Source organism: Scatophagus argus, chromosome 15 (genome assembly GCF_020382885.2).
Source record: "Scatophagus argus isolate fScaArg1 chromosome 15, fScaArg1.pri, whole genome shotgun sequence".
In the NCBI taxonomy this organism is placed as follows: Eukaryota; Metazoa; Chordata; class Actinopteri; family Scatophagidae; genus Scatophagus; species Scatophagus argus.
The window spans coordinates 14100898-14117071 of NC_058507.1; the positions used below are offsets into that span (position 1 = coordinate 14100898).

Below are 16174 nucleotides of genomic sequence, written 5' to 3' on the forward strand. Positions count from 1 at the left end.
TAGCCAGTCTCCCGTGCGAGGCTACCATTATTCCACACTGCTTTGTCTGGGTTGCTATACGAAATGCAGCATTCCTGGGGTCTCCAGGTCAGGTCAGTTAATGAGTGTCCCGACCAGGGGCTTTGGGCCACTGGCGGGCCAGCCCCTCACCACTCCAAAGCAAATAAACTGAGGTCCATTTATCCAAACACACTGTTCTAGGGCAGACAGGAGGGGCGCTAGCACTGGGGCAATATTTGCACCACTGATGCAAAAATAAAACCTCAGAAGGTTTACATACTTCTCTTTCTTGGACAGTGTTTAGGTAATAGCATTTGTGTTGGATGTTGAGCATATCAGAAGATTTTGTAACATAGAGCTCACATGCTTTATGCGAGTGACAGAATTGCAACGATGCATTCTCAGGTTATTCTGGTACCTGTGAAGACGTGAACTGGCCAGGTTGAGATGCTGGAGCAATAATCTCAGGCTGTCCTTCAAGCCACGAAATCTTCAAGAGGTTTTCACTCAGGCCACTTTCATTCTTAACTGCCAGCTCCTAAAAACACAAAATAATCTGTGAGTGGATCTTCAAATGGTCTTTCTGTTAGTACTGTACTGAGACAAAAAAACTCCTTCCTCGTTCTGGAAATACACACATTTTTTTGTTGTATAGATCTTGCACCTGGATATTTGTGTAAGGACTGTTGGCATTATATACATATGAAAAACACATGCAGACAAACACAAAGGTGGATTGTAACTGGGTCAATGCTGAGAGCAAAGCTGGAACCAGGAGATGGGCAGGGAGAGACCACAGAACCTGTGCCCAGATCCTTGTGGACTGGCAGACATGTTCTCTGGGGGGAAACCACACGACGTGGTGAGCAAGCCACAACAAAAAAGTACAACATCACAACAAAGGGCCTGAGGAACCAGACAGTGTGGAACAATGAGGCAGCTAAAGTCCTTCCATCCAACTGTTCCCATCACCACAGAGATCTCTATACTACAGAAAGACTAAAACATCCATTTAGGTCACAGGAACTGTCCTAAGGGTGGAAAGCCTATGACAGGTGTCATTCTGAGTAATAATCAAACTCAGGAGATGACTTGAAACTTCAAGACATGCGAGTGGTAAACAAATGCGGTTCTATGCAAATGTCTGCTTTGGAAAACATTTTCATTATTGAACAAACAGAATGAGGACACCGATGGGGGATGAGTTAGGTACTTACAGCTGCTCTCACAGTTGCAAATTCAACCACAGCGCTTCCTTTCTTCTTACTCGATACAATCACATTCAAAACATCCCCATACTAGAGGTAAGAAATGGGAGAATAAAACAAAAGTCAAATGGAGGAAGGAGGAGAGATGCAGAACATTCAAATTAGTATTTCCTTTCACAGAACAAACTATAACCATGAAAACACAAAGCATATGCTGCCTGAAAAACTCAAAACATGGGTGAAAAGTTAGGATTCAATATGTGTTTGGTTATTAAACCTAATTTCTAATGATAGGGTTCGTATGTTTGACCCACAGCCAATAATATTGCAAAGAACATCCGAGTAACATCATGTACAAAAGCAAGACCTCTGTAACTTTTCAAAAGAGACAAGATGCAATACTGAAGGTCAACATTTTAGCTACTCCTTGTGCAGTGACAACATTTATTAAACAGTATTTTTGGCATGGAAGCTAAAATTAGATGTGGCTCTCATCCAACTCTCTGCCATAAATCAGAACTGGGAGGAAAGGTTGGCCAAAAAAGGAGAAGGAGGAAGGTCACAAACATATCAGAGCAATGGGTTTTCCTCAGGGTATGAATCACCTATAGGTGAGGGGTTCTGTTATTAACCTCTCCCAGCTTGAAGCAAGGAGTTTGAGAGCAAAGAGTAGGAGGGATATGGCCTTTGACAATCTCATCCTGTGAAGTTGTGGCTTTCTGGGAACGGGAAACTCCAAGAATGCTAATGCTTACTAAGGACACTCTGGAGCAAGCCAACAGTGACAAAGGAGACTCTCAAAAGGCCCCGGTTTCATAAAATAAAAATATCTGAAGTTAACATGTTTCTTCCCTCTTAGAAGAAGATGTATTATGTTAAGCAGCCAAAGTACACAAGTTTGCACACGTACGCAAGCAGAAATATACACGTACTATTCTTGCTTTCCCACACAGCGGTAGCTATTTCTTCTTGCCCAAACCATTAACTGTCACTCATTGGAGCTTGCCATCTCAAACAATTTTTTTCCCTAAAATTTATTCCCTTTGCCCTAGAACGTTAAAAGGAACAACACTTTTCCACAGTCTTCATTATGAAACAGCCCTCCTGTCCTGGACCATACTGACAGAGGAGAAATTCAGACGCCCTTTTCCGCACAGCTTGATGTCAGAGACACTAGCCCTATCCTCGTTTCAGGCCAACCTATGCCCCGGCAAAAAGCCCATGTGACAGATCATAGAATAAGGTGGTACGGGGTTGCATGAGAAGAGCACATTTCCTAGTGCCTCCCTTGGCCCTGCTTAATCACCTAGTAAGAGGGCCACAAACAATGGCGTGCATGGCTTTAAAAGGGCACTACAACATTGCCCTCAGCACTTTCGCTGCAACAAAACTTAATGGGCCTTGTTTAAGGGGAAGAATAAAACTATCTAGAGCGCTGATGTCATGCAGACCTCAAATATAGCCGGACTGTGCAGGAAGATTTGTTATTGTAGAGTTTACTGCTTAGGGACAGAGATAAAATGTATCATTATATAAAATAATCATCATACAGTATATGAAAGTATGAAAGTATGAAAATGTCATTGAGAAACATTTCAGATTAAATACCAGGATGGGCATGTCTGCTTTTAGTTATTCCAATGATTTAAAGACCTCAAATACTAAAGTACTTCATCATATTGATGCAAAATTCCTGTAAATCCAACATCCCAATGTTAACCAAACCAGTCCAAGCCAGTTTTGCTGTACAAATTATTAATTTTGTGACATTGTGGTTGTGCCTATTTGATGGGATGTGTACCTTTTGAAGAAGTCTAAATAGAACGTCCTGAGAGTAGCCTCCATTCGTCTCATCATCCTTTTTACACTTCCACTTCAACTGGAATGACAAAGAGCGGACAGGCTTATATTAGTCATGAGGGCTTTCAAGAATTAAAGACATGCATGATAACGTCTAATCAGTAGAGCACAACTGATTAAACTCAGCTGACCAGGAGACAAAGCATGCCAGGCAGGCTTGGCTCTGATGACACACTGATTACCATAACCGTCAGGGCAGACTGGAATTATGGGAGAAATTAGATTGTTAAACTCTTGCAACATCACCCTGGCACCACCTGTGAGACCTGCAGTCAATTTTCATCCATACAGAGGGTGCTGGACAGCTAAAAAGGGTGAAAATTACAAAACAGAGCACAACTCTAGACAGAGTTATGATACTCATGGGTACCAACCAACCATCAATCATGGACAGAGAGAGTAAAAGTTGTCCTCCGGAATGCGTTGCATCTTTTTTGTGATGTGGCTAACTTGCAATATGCAAGTTATTTGCATGTCTAACTATGTTTCTGTGCCTTTATTTCTTGACACTTCCCGTATTGCTCTGTGTACACTGTTCAAGAAATTACCATACAACTGTTTTCTGCATAAGAGCTCAAACATTTCCAAGATAATTTATCTTTTTTACATGCAATTCTGTCACTAAGTTCCCGTGCTCCCAAAATGACATATTGTGCAACTTCTCACATCTATGTATAAAGTACAGCAAAGTCTAGCCAATATATCACAATAACTGCTTAAAGAAGCATTATAAATGGCAAGTACTAAGCATTGATTCAGCTCCAATATTCTGCTCACTGTCAGAGCAACAGGATTTCTGGTAATTTCCATGTCGACACAGCCTCTTTTACCAACAATTATGGTTGCATTCTCCTTCCAAGAGCAGTCTCCCGTACCCGCTGATAACCTTATTACCCATTAATCTTCAAATAGGATGTTTTTTACATGATGTGATGTCTATGCTTTTGGCCCACAACGCTGACACATTGCGATGTTCTTCTGCTCCCAATTTCAATAAATATACAGACAGGAAAGATATTAGTGGCACCAAGCCAAATGGCTCTTGCTGCTTTTAATGCTCATTTACCTTGAAAATTACACAATTTTGAAGAGCTGTCAGGATGTCAAATATCACTAAAAAACATTTAAAATGATGACAGGTGTCAGATTCATTGCAATAGTTCCCGATCAATCAACACAGTCAATCATTTTGCTGAACATCACTCATCTAATAGTCCCCCAGATTTCTTTAGTCTAAAAATTAAGTTTAATCTTTAATACCAGGACGGGTATAAACAGTATAAAAGATAAAATATTATCTCTTACTGGACAGCAAAAAGAACAATTTTTTATCTTAGTTTACATAAAACATAAGTAAGAAAAAAATTGGATGCAAAAAATAAAGATTTTAATCGCAGGCACAACCCCACAGCCTTAGAGAGAGAAGACTGCAGTGATGTTTCCATGTCCTTGAACGTAATACTGTCTCGAGGCTGCTGTTTGTTTTTCTAACAGAATACACAAATGTCAAGAAATACACTGCTGAACTAGATGGCCATCAAAATCTAAAATCAGATTTAAAGTCTAAACACATTAGCTAACGTCCCCAGCGTCCGTTAATATATGCACGCTAGGCCGTTTCCAGGAGGAAATATAATAAGCCCTCTTTTGGCATAGTAACAGGTCTCCTGACAATGTCAGGCCTAATCTGGAGGAATGGGCGTTAGAACAGCCTGTGCACTCAGCGGTGAGACAGTGTATGTGGTCTCCAAATAATGAATTACAAATGTATTAAGTTCTATCAAAATCCCTACTGAGGTGCCTGAATTTTCACTCAAATAGAGCACTTCTCCCACCACCACGACCCCTTCCATCTTTCTGCTTTATTCACCAAGAATAATCATCCTGGCCCTCCTTCCCAGTCTCATCAACCGCCCGAAAACCCCATATTTGAAAGCCTTACCTTTAATTTTGGGGTCACATTGCTCTTGGAACATCTCTCCAACCCTGAGTCTGACAGAAAAAGCACACATGAGGGGAGAGATGAGACAGCTCAGTAAAAGGACAAAGAAACAACTGTTGTTTTTTTTCTGAAGCAAAACATGTGGCACTTAAGATAGCAGTCGAGGGACTCGACGGATTTTAAACAACTGTCTGTCACGTGGTGAATGTAAAGCTCTTGCTTCAGTCTGATGATCCACTGAGTGCCTCTTGAGATGGAACAGACTGTGGTGATCCAGGGGAGGCCTGACTGCGTGCAAATGGAAGAGACTCAAAAGATGTGCTGACTATGCATGAGCAGTAATTGTCCAGCCACAAAAAGAGGTCTAGTCTAGGGCCAAGAATCAGAGCTTCCCTTAAATACCCACACTTCCATAGCCTTATTTTACAAGACTTAATTTTTTTTTTCATGTCTCCAGAATGGAGACACAATGGCTTTAATGCAAAAAATATTTTCAAGGGGTTTCAAGTTTGATGGACAAATATGTGCGTGCATGGTGCTCAGCATTCCTATGTTATCTTGCCAAGTTGTCTTGCTGCCACATAAACTAAAATAGACCTCTTCAGAATTTTTTTTTTTTTTTTTTAAACAACACGTAGATTCACATGTACATTCAGTTATTTTCATTGTTTTTATATGAATAATATTTGGAGAACCACAGGGTGCCTCGTGACTGATGTGGTTAGACTGACAGTAAGATTCTCTGGAAACATAGGGGTTCATTCAGCTGAGGCTTTCAGGATGGTAAAAGGACTTTGCTGGATTTATTCAGGCAGAACGGGACTGCACTGAACTGGACCGGGTAAATCTTGAAAGTGGGCATACTTCTCTGAGTATATCCTCCGGCTTGCTGCGCTTCTCTTTCTCTCTGAATCTGCTCTCTGATGAGCCTCTGTTCCTCCTCAAGCTGCCTGGATCCCTCCTCTCTCAATCGGGCAATCTGTCAGAAAGACACATATGGTGTGCACAAACAGACATATTGGTTTGGCATGACAGGATGCATCTTTCCTCTTGATTAAGCACCGATGTAATTCATCACCTGTATGGCTCTCACATTTTAACACAACCTTTCTGCTATCCTGTGTTTCCAGGAGAATGTGCAGACCACCTTCCCTTCTCAGCTAAGGTAATAACAATCCGAATGAGACAGAAAATGGAACAGTGCCACCTTCTGGTCACCTCCTCTCCCCAAAGGTGCACGGCCACATTATTCTGCTATGACTCACCACGGAAGCACGCACACCATTTTTATATATCATCGGCTTTCGGAACAAAGTGCATCAAGTCATGCAACATCACCTAATAGTTGTACTGATAATTATGATATGGTAGTGAGAAAAAGCCTTTCTCAGACAGTGCCTTTTGTTCCTGACCCAAGATTTCAACTCAATCAGAGGAGAGTATTTGACGAAAAACAGAATAAAGGCTGTGTGCTGTGTGTGTTTCCTGGATACACGGGAATACTTTGTTCCCAGTACACATCTGAAGCCTGTAGCATAGTGAAATTTTTATTTCTAATTGTCTGCATCATGTCCAGGCAAAGTTTGGTGCAGTAACATCTCTCATATGGCTTTTAAAAACTGTTTTACCTCTTCTTCAAGTGTTCTAGTGATTTGCACCTCCTCCTGGCTCTGAGCTTCTGCATGTCGCTCCCTGGCCTCCAAGTCTGTTATAACAGACACACAGACAGACAGACAGACAGAATTAGACACAAACACAAAAGAACCTTCTTCATAATCAAGACCGGAGCAGGAATGACAATAAAAACAGACTGAAATAAATAAAGTCACATACAATACAATAACCATTTTTAATAAAGAGAATATCAAGCTCTGAGAATTACGGTGACTCACCAAGCTTTATTTTCTTCCTTTTATCATCTAGTTTCTTGTTTCTTTCTTCTGCTTGTTTCTTTGCGGCACAAATCTTATCATAAGCAGCCTGAAAACAGTATGAGACACCATGATTAACTGTGTGTGTATCAACACTTTTATGTGAGGTTTGGAGGCATTATTTTTACCTTGGCAGCGGCGTCGGTTAATACCTCGAGAGCCTGGGACAACTGGTGGAAGAGCTCCACTGAAAACAGAGAGGCGAGAAAAGCACAAAAACTGAAAATTCTGTTACTGAAAACATACAGAACTGTTACTGTTACTGTTCATCTACAGGGGACATTCACCAAAGGAGACCTTACATACTAAGTATGACATCCTAAAGCTGTAAAGCTGAGTTGAGACAAACAGACATTTTTTTAAAAAGGTGCCACAGGTCTCAAGAAGCCTGTTTCCTCCAATGACACAACTATGCATTCCCTCACGATCCCTTCTCCTCTCCATCCATCTTCATTAGAGCATCCTGCTGCCGCCATCACCACTGCCATGCAAAAATCCACCTCCACAGTTGTCATCTAACACACACACACACTCACACATACATACAAATGTACACAGGAAGACCACAATTCAACTTACCATCATAAAACCACCACACTACTGCACTGGGCTTAATCATTCACTTATGGGAGGCCTAACGGCCCGATATTGTTACTCCCTGTGGGGACTGGCAGTGCACACTAACAGGAGGCCCTGGAGATGATGCTGGTCAGGTTACCTACATGTAAATAATGGACTGGAATGAAATCCAACTGGGAGAAACCTACCATGCCCACTAGGCAGCTCAAAAAGTCACAACATGGGGGGGTAAGGAAAAAGAGGGAATAGTAGAGGGGGATGTCTTCAGTCAGTGAGAAATCATGACCCCCAAGTTACCTCTTACATGCATAGAACCTTCCCCTGAGGGGCAGAATGTCCCAAGACTTGCTCTGCTCTCGTGCGATAGAAACTGAGTCCGTCCATGTGCGGGTTCAAGTGTTGAGGCCCTCCAAACCACTTCTTTTCCATTTCTGGGAAACCGACCCCCTGCTTTTGCATTATCCCTCTCAACCCCCCCAACTCCACCAATTTCCCAGTTTTTTTCCCCCCTGACATAATCAAGATTTGTCTGAACCATCCAGTAACCACAAAAACCTCACTTGAAAATACGCCTCCTGACCAGTCTTTTGTCCAAGGTGCCTCTTTTCCCCCCTCTTGCGACAGAAAGCCACACTGACATTTCCTGGTTTAATTATTAACATGCCGGTTGGCGACAGGCAGCAGAAGGTCTCATAAAGCCAAGGATGGCCAGAGTGAGGAAACACTGGTGGTAATGGTGGTTCTGGTGGTGCGGCGGCTTTCCCTGTCTGACAAGGGCTGGTTAGACTTCCTACAGAGAGCTGTGGATAGGCTGTTTGGCAGGGTCTAACTTGCTGAGAGTGCTAGTCTGGAGCATTCATTTTTGATTCTAAAGCTTGATGGCCACTTGGTCAGATAATTAACCCTCAGTGTTCAGAAAACAACTAGGTAATTGCATAAACAAATACTGTATCACTGACAGAGGTCATACAGAGGGGACATCGTGAGAAAACGCAACATAGATAAACACATCATTAATTTACCTGCTTTTGGGTTGTCTGGGTTCTTGTCTGGATGGCATGTCAAGGCTTTCTGTCGATAAGCTTTCTTAATCTAAGAGAAACACAGAAGAAACCCTCAAGTTATGTACAGTGGAAAATGTTGATTAGAGCACAAAGAGAACAAATCATCCACTTAAGCAGAGATTTTGGCATTGTGAAAGTTAAATTCTTACTCTCAGTACCAGTTATTTTTGTCCTATCATCCTTGGCCCAGAAAGCAAAGTCTGGATAAAAAATGATGGTCTCATTGAAATAATGGCACGAATGCAAACAGTTTGACATGAAAGCGTGGGGGTGACATGTGGTCTGCATTTAAATAAAAAGAAAGGATTATACTGACTGGATTAAATCAGCACCTGAATTGTACTTTGTGTCCTTTTGTCATTTGCTAATGGAATCTAACCACCAAGGGACATACTGCACAGGGGATAACTTGCTCAAGAATTAAAACCTATTCTCTGGTCCATTGCCAGTTTGCAAGATAATTAAGGGCTCATTGCTTCTCTTTATTCAGTGGAAAGTGAATAAAAAAGTGGAAAAAAAAGTTACAATAACATACACAAACAGAGTGCCATTGTCTATAACAAATCTGAGAAGGCCACCATTAGTATCTTAGGCTTGTGGCCAAAACTTTTGAGGAGGTTAAGGGATCCAAAGTGGACAGCTACACAACCGTTGGAGTACATGTCAAATGAGGTTTTAGTTTTAGTTGTTTTTTGTTTGGTTTTTTTTTTCTTAACTCTGGGTCACTTTTTGGAATGTTAACTATTCATTGGTCCTCTTAGGGATCAGTTAATGACAAGGTGGTTTTCATTAGATCACTGTTCCTCTGAAGAAAGACGGGAAGCAGAAAAACTTTCCATGGAGACCAGAAGGGGCTGTAGGGTGCACCATTGAAGCCTTCTAGACGCACGCTCATTGCATGCTAAGGATTTGGCACATACACCCCCCACACATCTAAACTCAGACAGACACACACACACACATACACTTTCTCACCAGTCTTTATCATCCATGCCAACATTCTGCATATTTTCACATACCCCCCTTTGCGTAAATCAGTATGCTACAGGCCACAGAATTTGGGAGCTCCTTTCTTCATGTCCGGGAAACGTTTGCATTGGACGCCTATTCCTCTGGCATATGCAGTGATTCCCTGTGTGTTGTTTTGCACAATTTTATCTCTCGCATGCATGCCAAAACATACAGGGCTGATGTTCCTGGGGGGAAAACAAAACTCTGAGGGAACTGAGTGGAATGGCGTAATCCATCAGTGTCCAAGCCTTTTTAACAGCAACTTCAATGAGTCTCATGACAGTCAACCTAGACACATTAGGCTGGATGTCCAAGGTACGAGAGCTAAGAGTCCACACGATAATATGAAAGCAACAAGCCTCCAGCAAGCTCTCTGAAAATTATTATGATTCAGACAGCTCGTACATGTCGCCATTATTTTCTACTATGACTTGGTCAACATCAGATTTTCTCTCATTATACAGTAAATGAAACTCGGTTCACTGAGAGGGCTTTCAGAGACTAGACTTCATTAAGAGATATTTAGTCTGGCTGCTTGGCACAAAGAGCCTTCCTACAGATCGTGCTGACACACAACTGTGGACTGGCTCCAAACACATACGCTTAGCACTGGCCTAAACCTACTCCTTCTGGTTTTTAGTCTCCTTCAAACTGTTTCTCCTCTTTCTGTCTCTGTGCTTGCTCTCACAGCTTTGTCCAATGCTCTCCGAAGACTTTTAAGCTATAAGCAAGAATATAAAAACTCAGTCTCAAGTTCATATGTATTGTCATTCACACTGAATATTCTTCTGAAGTTCTTCATACTTCTGCAGGTTCTTCACCGCCTGCAACCAGCTGACAAGATAAACATGTCTCTATATTTGCTGTAAACATAGCAGATGTTTTACAAGTACAGCCTGTCATTACTGATGCTGTTCTGGTGGAGAGCAGCCATGTTACACATCATCATCTTTGTCTCACTGAGTTCAGTTAAAGATCTGGTTAGCACATATAGTGTCTATACTTCAGTTACCTATCCTACCTCCCCTTCTGTCATGCCCCCCCCCCCCTTGCTCTTTTACTTATCTCTCTAGCATCCTTTACAATATGTTGTCTGTACTGCGCCTCCAATGCTGTTTTGTTAAATCATACATGATTACACCCATCAATGCCATAACACGCAAGCTTTAATTGATTCTGGAAGCCTCTGAAGCCCCTTCGTCCTCCTGACTGGGAGCCAAAGCAAGCCAATTTTTGAAGAGGTTAGCACATATGTGGAAAAGAGCTCTCAGATAGAGTGGTATCTTCTTACAGGACTAATCCAGCAAATTACTGTGGCAATCATCTTTGTGACGTTCACCATGAACTTCTGTGATTCAGGGCTAAGGAGAACTTCAGAAGTGAAACAGATAGAGCAAAAATGTCTGTTTTTAATTCTGCCTTGTTTTCTATCTCTTCCACTTCAAATTATCACAAAGCAATTTTCCTTGTCACATACATGAGACAAACTGAACTGCAGAAATCTCAGCTATTTCCCACGCTTCAGTTTGCGGAAAGAGGAACCAAGAAATCAAGGAAAGAATCCAATCTTGCAGCAGCAGGCCAACAGTAGCCTAATGGTTAGTGCCTGGTGAAAAACAGATTCTCTGTGCCTCCCTGATCCATGCCTGCCACAGCCTTAACTGCATAGCCACATCTTGTCCTCATTACACCAGTCTTTGGTGCCAATTATACTTGACAAACTGGTCCTGATGCAGCCGCAGCACAGCCCGGGTAGGGCCCCTAGCCTGTGTAGCTGATTAGCTGGCTGATCTGCCATGGGCCCATCCTCCTTAATTACAACTCTCTGCTATTTACGGACACTATCAGCTGGTGGAAAATAATAACAGGGACAACAGGGAGTAGAAAACAGAGGAGCAAAGACAGGGGCAAAGAGGACACGAACAGACAGAGAAAAAGAGAGATAAAAGTAAGAAGAAAGTGGATGCAAAGAAGAGAAAGAGAAAGACACTGGGATTTAACTTTCCATGTGCTGGTGTGCCTGTCAATCTGACCACATCTCCAGCCTAAATGGGCTAGTGAGAAAATGAATGATTCCAAACAAACTAACAAATTTCTTATTCAGATTTTTAATTCCATTAGATGTGAAGAGGTTTCTTTGAAACACCCAATGATAACAGTTTGTATTTCTATTTACATGCCCAACTACACAATACGCTGCAACAGCAATCTTGACTTACCCTGTCCTGACCAAGCACACACTCAAAGAAGTAACTCATAATTTGCCTGGAAATAAATCATCTAGGCATATAATTACTGCATACAGTGCAACACATCAGGTACACTACAATTTAAGTAGCTGAATAAACCACAAGAAGTGTTGTGTGGTCTTGGCAGTTGACATTGTTTCACCATGCAATCTGCGGTAGGTAACACACACTAGCTGATGATTACCCAAGCCGCGCTAATGTATGCATGAGCATAACTCTTTCAACCGTGGTTAGCCTTCAGCAACAGCCCTCCTCAGCACGATCGGGATAAAGGAAACCCCAGCCACCCATTAAATCACCGTCTGTGTCACATGCCAGTTTCCCCAGCATTTATCAAACAGCCAAGATCAGAAGAAGCTCAATAGCAGTGATAACAGAAAGAGATATTAAATAGGACCAGCAGGAGATGCACAATAAAAAAGCGCTATATCAACGCAATGTTTTACAAGCTGTGGCTAAGGCCACATAGCCCACAGGCTCTGGGATGAGCTTCCTCCCGTCTCTCTGTGATAAACAACAAGCATGATAATGGTTGTCAGGCTGCTTGGCAAACAACTGTGATAAGTAGCCCATCTGATGACATCTGTCTTCGCACACTTGATTGATTTTTTTAGCCCCCCCACCCCGACCCCAGGCGCAATACACTACAGACACACATAAACTCTCACTATCTCTCTTGACCATCAACAGATCCCACAGAACCAGCTTTCTGCATTTTAGATTCCCAGTTCCACCCAAGCCACAACCACTAACTTCCTACAGGATAATCCTCTTGGGAGGATAGGACTTAGAAATCCAATTAAGAAATTAACTTCTTCCCTTGTTTTGGCAGCGATTTTAATGTCCATTTGGGCCTGTGGATTCCAGATGCTAGAAACTGTGAGGAGAGGAGGTTGTAGGGAAAAGTCTGGATTCAGGATATCATGATGAACTGCTCCAGACTGAGAAATGAAGAAGAGACGCCTGAAAACTCTTTAAAGTGTTTGAAACACATGCTGGCACAAAAAAAGGCAAAATACTGTTTGAACCATGCAGAGCGGCCATCAGATGTTATGTTTTGTAAATAAGTTGTCCATAGTATTACAGCAATTTCTATCCAAAAGAAGAAAATTGACTGAGCTGGCATCTCAAATTCATGCTATGTGATTTGCTGTTCAACAGACAGTTTAAATCACACCTTAATGAAAAACACCAAATACTGTATTATTCGAGCTGTTCCGTTGAAATCTATTGCTGTTTTCTGTCTAATATTACTGTCAGTTAAATATATTCGTAAAACAGGGAATTTGATGACAGAGTAACTGTTAATCAAAATGATCGCTAGTTGAAGCGCTTGAGTTTATATTCGCACATATCGATACGAAAGACTTAACTGATGCAATGTCACCACTCAGTGGCCTTTTTGGTGCATCACACTTTAGCGTTACAACCATTAGCAGGTTTTTCTGTTTTTGCTACACTGAATCTCACTTGAGTCCTCGCCTTATTTACACGGTGTTTCTCTTAACAGAAATTGCTCCTTGTATTGCGTTATTCTACACGCACAAACGATACAAACACACACACATTTCTACAAGCTCCACAAACGGCTGGTTATCTAACTAGCTTAACAGTTACCTACCAACCTAAATTATTCACCTCTTTCGTTGTTGCAGTGCTTTCAACACCTAGTAAACCATAGAGGTCCATCTGTAGGATATCCTTTGCCTTTCCGGACATTTCTGCCAACAACGAGCTACAGATCAAACACAGAAAAATAACAAATGTTAACACAGTGTTGAGGGTTAGCTAATAGAAATGTTTGTGTAGCTTCAGTTGTTGGCCGCATGAGTATGACGTATGTTTGACGTTCTCGACCTTTCAACTAGGATATGCGATGCAAAAACCTGGGAAATGTAGTTTTTGTTCTACCGTTTTATTTTTGGGAAGATATAGTTCAAATGCAGAAATGCTGTTTTATGAGTGTTTTTTACCATCGCATTTACATCGAGTTTTGTAGAACTCAACCTTTAACACATTTAAACCTCTTTGTAGTGTCTGTATGGGCTGTTAACGGGCGGTAAATCAGCAGGTATGTCATGTTTTACTGCGCCGTGGTACTACTTAGGTAGGTAGGTTGTCTCCGTGGCACATAAATCTTAGTTATATTCATGAATTCATTGACACTCCTTTTATGTTTATTTATCGGCAGTTTTTTTTTCTTTCATTAGTTGTTTAATGTCAAAAACAAACTTCACTGTAACGCGACTCGTGATATTTTATGTTCATTTTTTAGGCTGAAACAAATATTCATTATTGAAAACAAAAATGACAGTAAAGGATGTAGGATGATCTTCATTATTTTTCTGAATGAACACACGAACAAACATATTTTCCAAGGTCCCCTCAACTCTGTGTGTGAGATGGTTGTGATAGTTGACATTTCTTACCCATGTGTCCGGTTGCACTTTGCCTGTTGTTGTAACGAGCACAGAGTGCTCTCTGGTGGACAAATCATGTAACGGTACCTCAAAGTCTGATCAGTAATTATGCATTACATTATTGTAAATCTGCCAACACAAACATCCATAATTATGTGCTAGTATAATTTCAGCATATTACATTAGCTAGTCAATAGACCACAGTTTACATCCTGTGTTTTTATTTTGGCCAGCTAAGCTCCACCTTTGTTTACATTTGAATCATGTGTGTAGCTTGCTTCTGCGTTAGCTGACTAAACCTGACAACACCTTGTGCCAACTGTAAAACATAAACATTTTGACATTTTCGCCTGGGAACATTTCTTTTGCATTTAGTTGTTGTAGCTACACTTTCACAAGCTAAAAATTTTCATGGCTTCTCTGGGTTACAGTCAGGTTGAAGGCTAGAGTTGTGTCCTTGGTGAGCATCACCATATGATGAGGAATACCTGAGAAGAAATGTAATAATTCAGTAGAGACCATCTTTGTCCACCATTATTATCATTACACAGCTGGCTGAAAAACATACCAATGGCTGTGAAATGCAAAAGAGAGATGAACTGGTGTTTTTTGTTTTCCAGATATGCGTTTAACTGTGTTTTAGTGATAACATAGCTTTTTCTTTTTTTTCTTTTTTTTTCACCACAATAATCCGTTGTTGCAGCATTTCCTTTGGGCAGTGGGATCCATGATGATGCAGTATCAGGAATGTGTCTTGACATGCGTTAGAGCAGCTCTGCTTTTCTAAAATCCAGTAGGTAGCTTAAAGGTTATGAATGAGTAATATGTCATATGTTTGGAAATATTATAATCACAAACACCTCAGGCTGTTCAAAAAGCTTGGCCTCTTTCAGGATGTTCATCAGGAAGAGTTTTACTGCCTTCTGGAGAGTTTAGTATGTTCAGCACCTCATGTCACTATTAGTGACCTTTTTTTCCTTCCAGGATACATGTGACAAAGCAGCAGCAGGACTAAATCCTGTAATGACTGACACAAGACACACCCTTATAGAGGCCCAGAAATAGAGAGTTTTTGCAGGAGTAGCAGCCGTTTATGGGTATGTTTGTGCCTGGAATCATGGATGAAAATCATTTGTTGTATACACATGTATACAGAACCATAAATGGAGACATGACTATGATGTTGATTTTATAGTCAGAGCTCAATTCCACCTGATGGGCTTCATGATCTGTCCTGTTCAACTAGCTCAGCAAGGCAGCTATGGACTATTCATGATAATATTTGTTCAATAGCTTTTGTTGCTTAGTTTAAACAAAGCAGTATCGTGTGTAACCATTGTTTTGGCTGGGATAGACTGGAAATGCAGCTATCCTGCATATCCTTTGGTGTTGTAACTTGAGTATACATACTGCTGATTTCTCAGTGGTCTCCCTGATAGAAGCCCCAGTTTCCTATACATTAGCAACATGTTCTGTTGATGACACTTTGGCTCGGGGGACCTTAAGCACTGCAACAATACAATTATCTTATAGCTACCATTCTTTGAGGCAGTGAAACTCTAGTAACTTAACTACCTTCAAGTCACAGAGGAATTGATAACAACTTTCAAAGCACAGTACTGGTGGTGTCTGTATCTGCGGAGACTCTGCCCCCTCCTGTATTTTCTGCATTTTCTTTTATTTTCTCATTTTCTTAGTATTTTGTGGTGTGCAGGACGTTTCAGTGCATCAATAATTCAGGAGAAAGATATACCAACGTGTTAGGTTGGTGGCTTTATAATGACCTTGGATTGAGACTCAACAGTCAGCTAACATCTTTCTTCAGAGTTGCTTACGTTTGTGTTGACAAACAGCAACCACAGTATATTTTTAAGGAGAAATGCAAACACACTCAAGACAGTAATGAATTT

At 41.2% G+C, this 16174-nt stretch overlaps 1 protein-coding gene across 1 annotated transcript in view; it reads right to left on the reverse strand.

The window, feature by feature from the left end:
• Positions 1-13699, reverse strand: part of dnajc17 (DnaJ (Hsp40) homolog, subfamily C, member 17) — a 30019-nt gene extending 16320 nt beyond the window's left edge. Inside the window, exons 1-10 of the mRNA XM_046412336.1 lie at positions 13483-13699; positions 8543-8612; positions 7070-7128; positions 6903-6990; positions 6639-6715; positions 5875-5989; positions 5011-5060; positions 3010-3087; positions 1218-1298; positions 419-538 (exon numbers count right to left, since the gene is read on the reverse strand). Of these exons, the coding sequence (XP_046268292.1) occupies positions 419-538; positions 1218-1298; positions 3010-3087; positions 5011-5060; positions 5875-5989; positions 6639-6715; positions 6903-6990; positions 7070-7128; positions 8543-8612; positions 13483-13563 (819 nt within the window). The 5' untranslated portion in view covers positions 13564-13699. The remainder of the gene's footprint in view (positions 1-418; positions 539-1217; positions 1299-3009; positions 3088-5010; positions 5061-5874; positions 5990-6638; positions 6716-6902; positions 6991-7069; positions 7129-8542; positions 8613-13482) is intronic.
• Positions 13700-16174: the final 2475 nt, after the last annotated feature.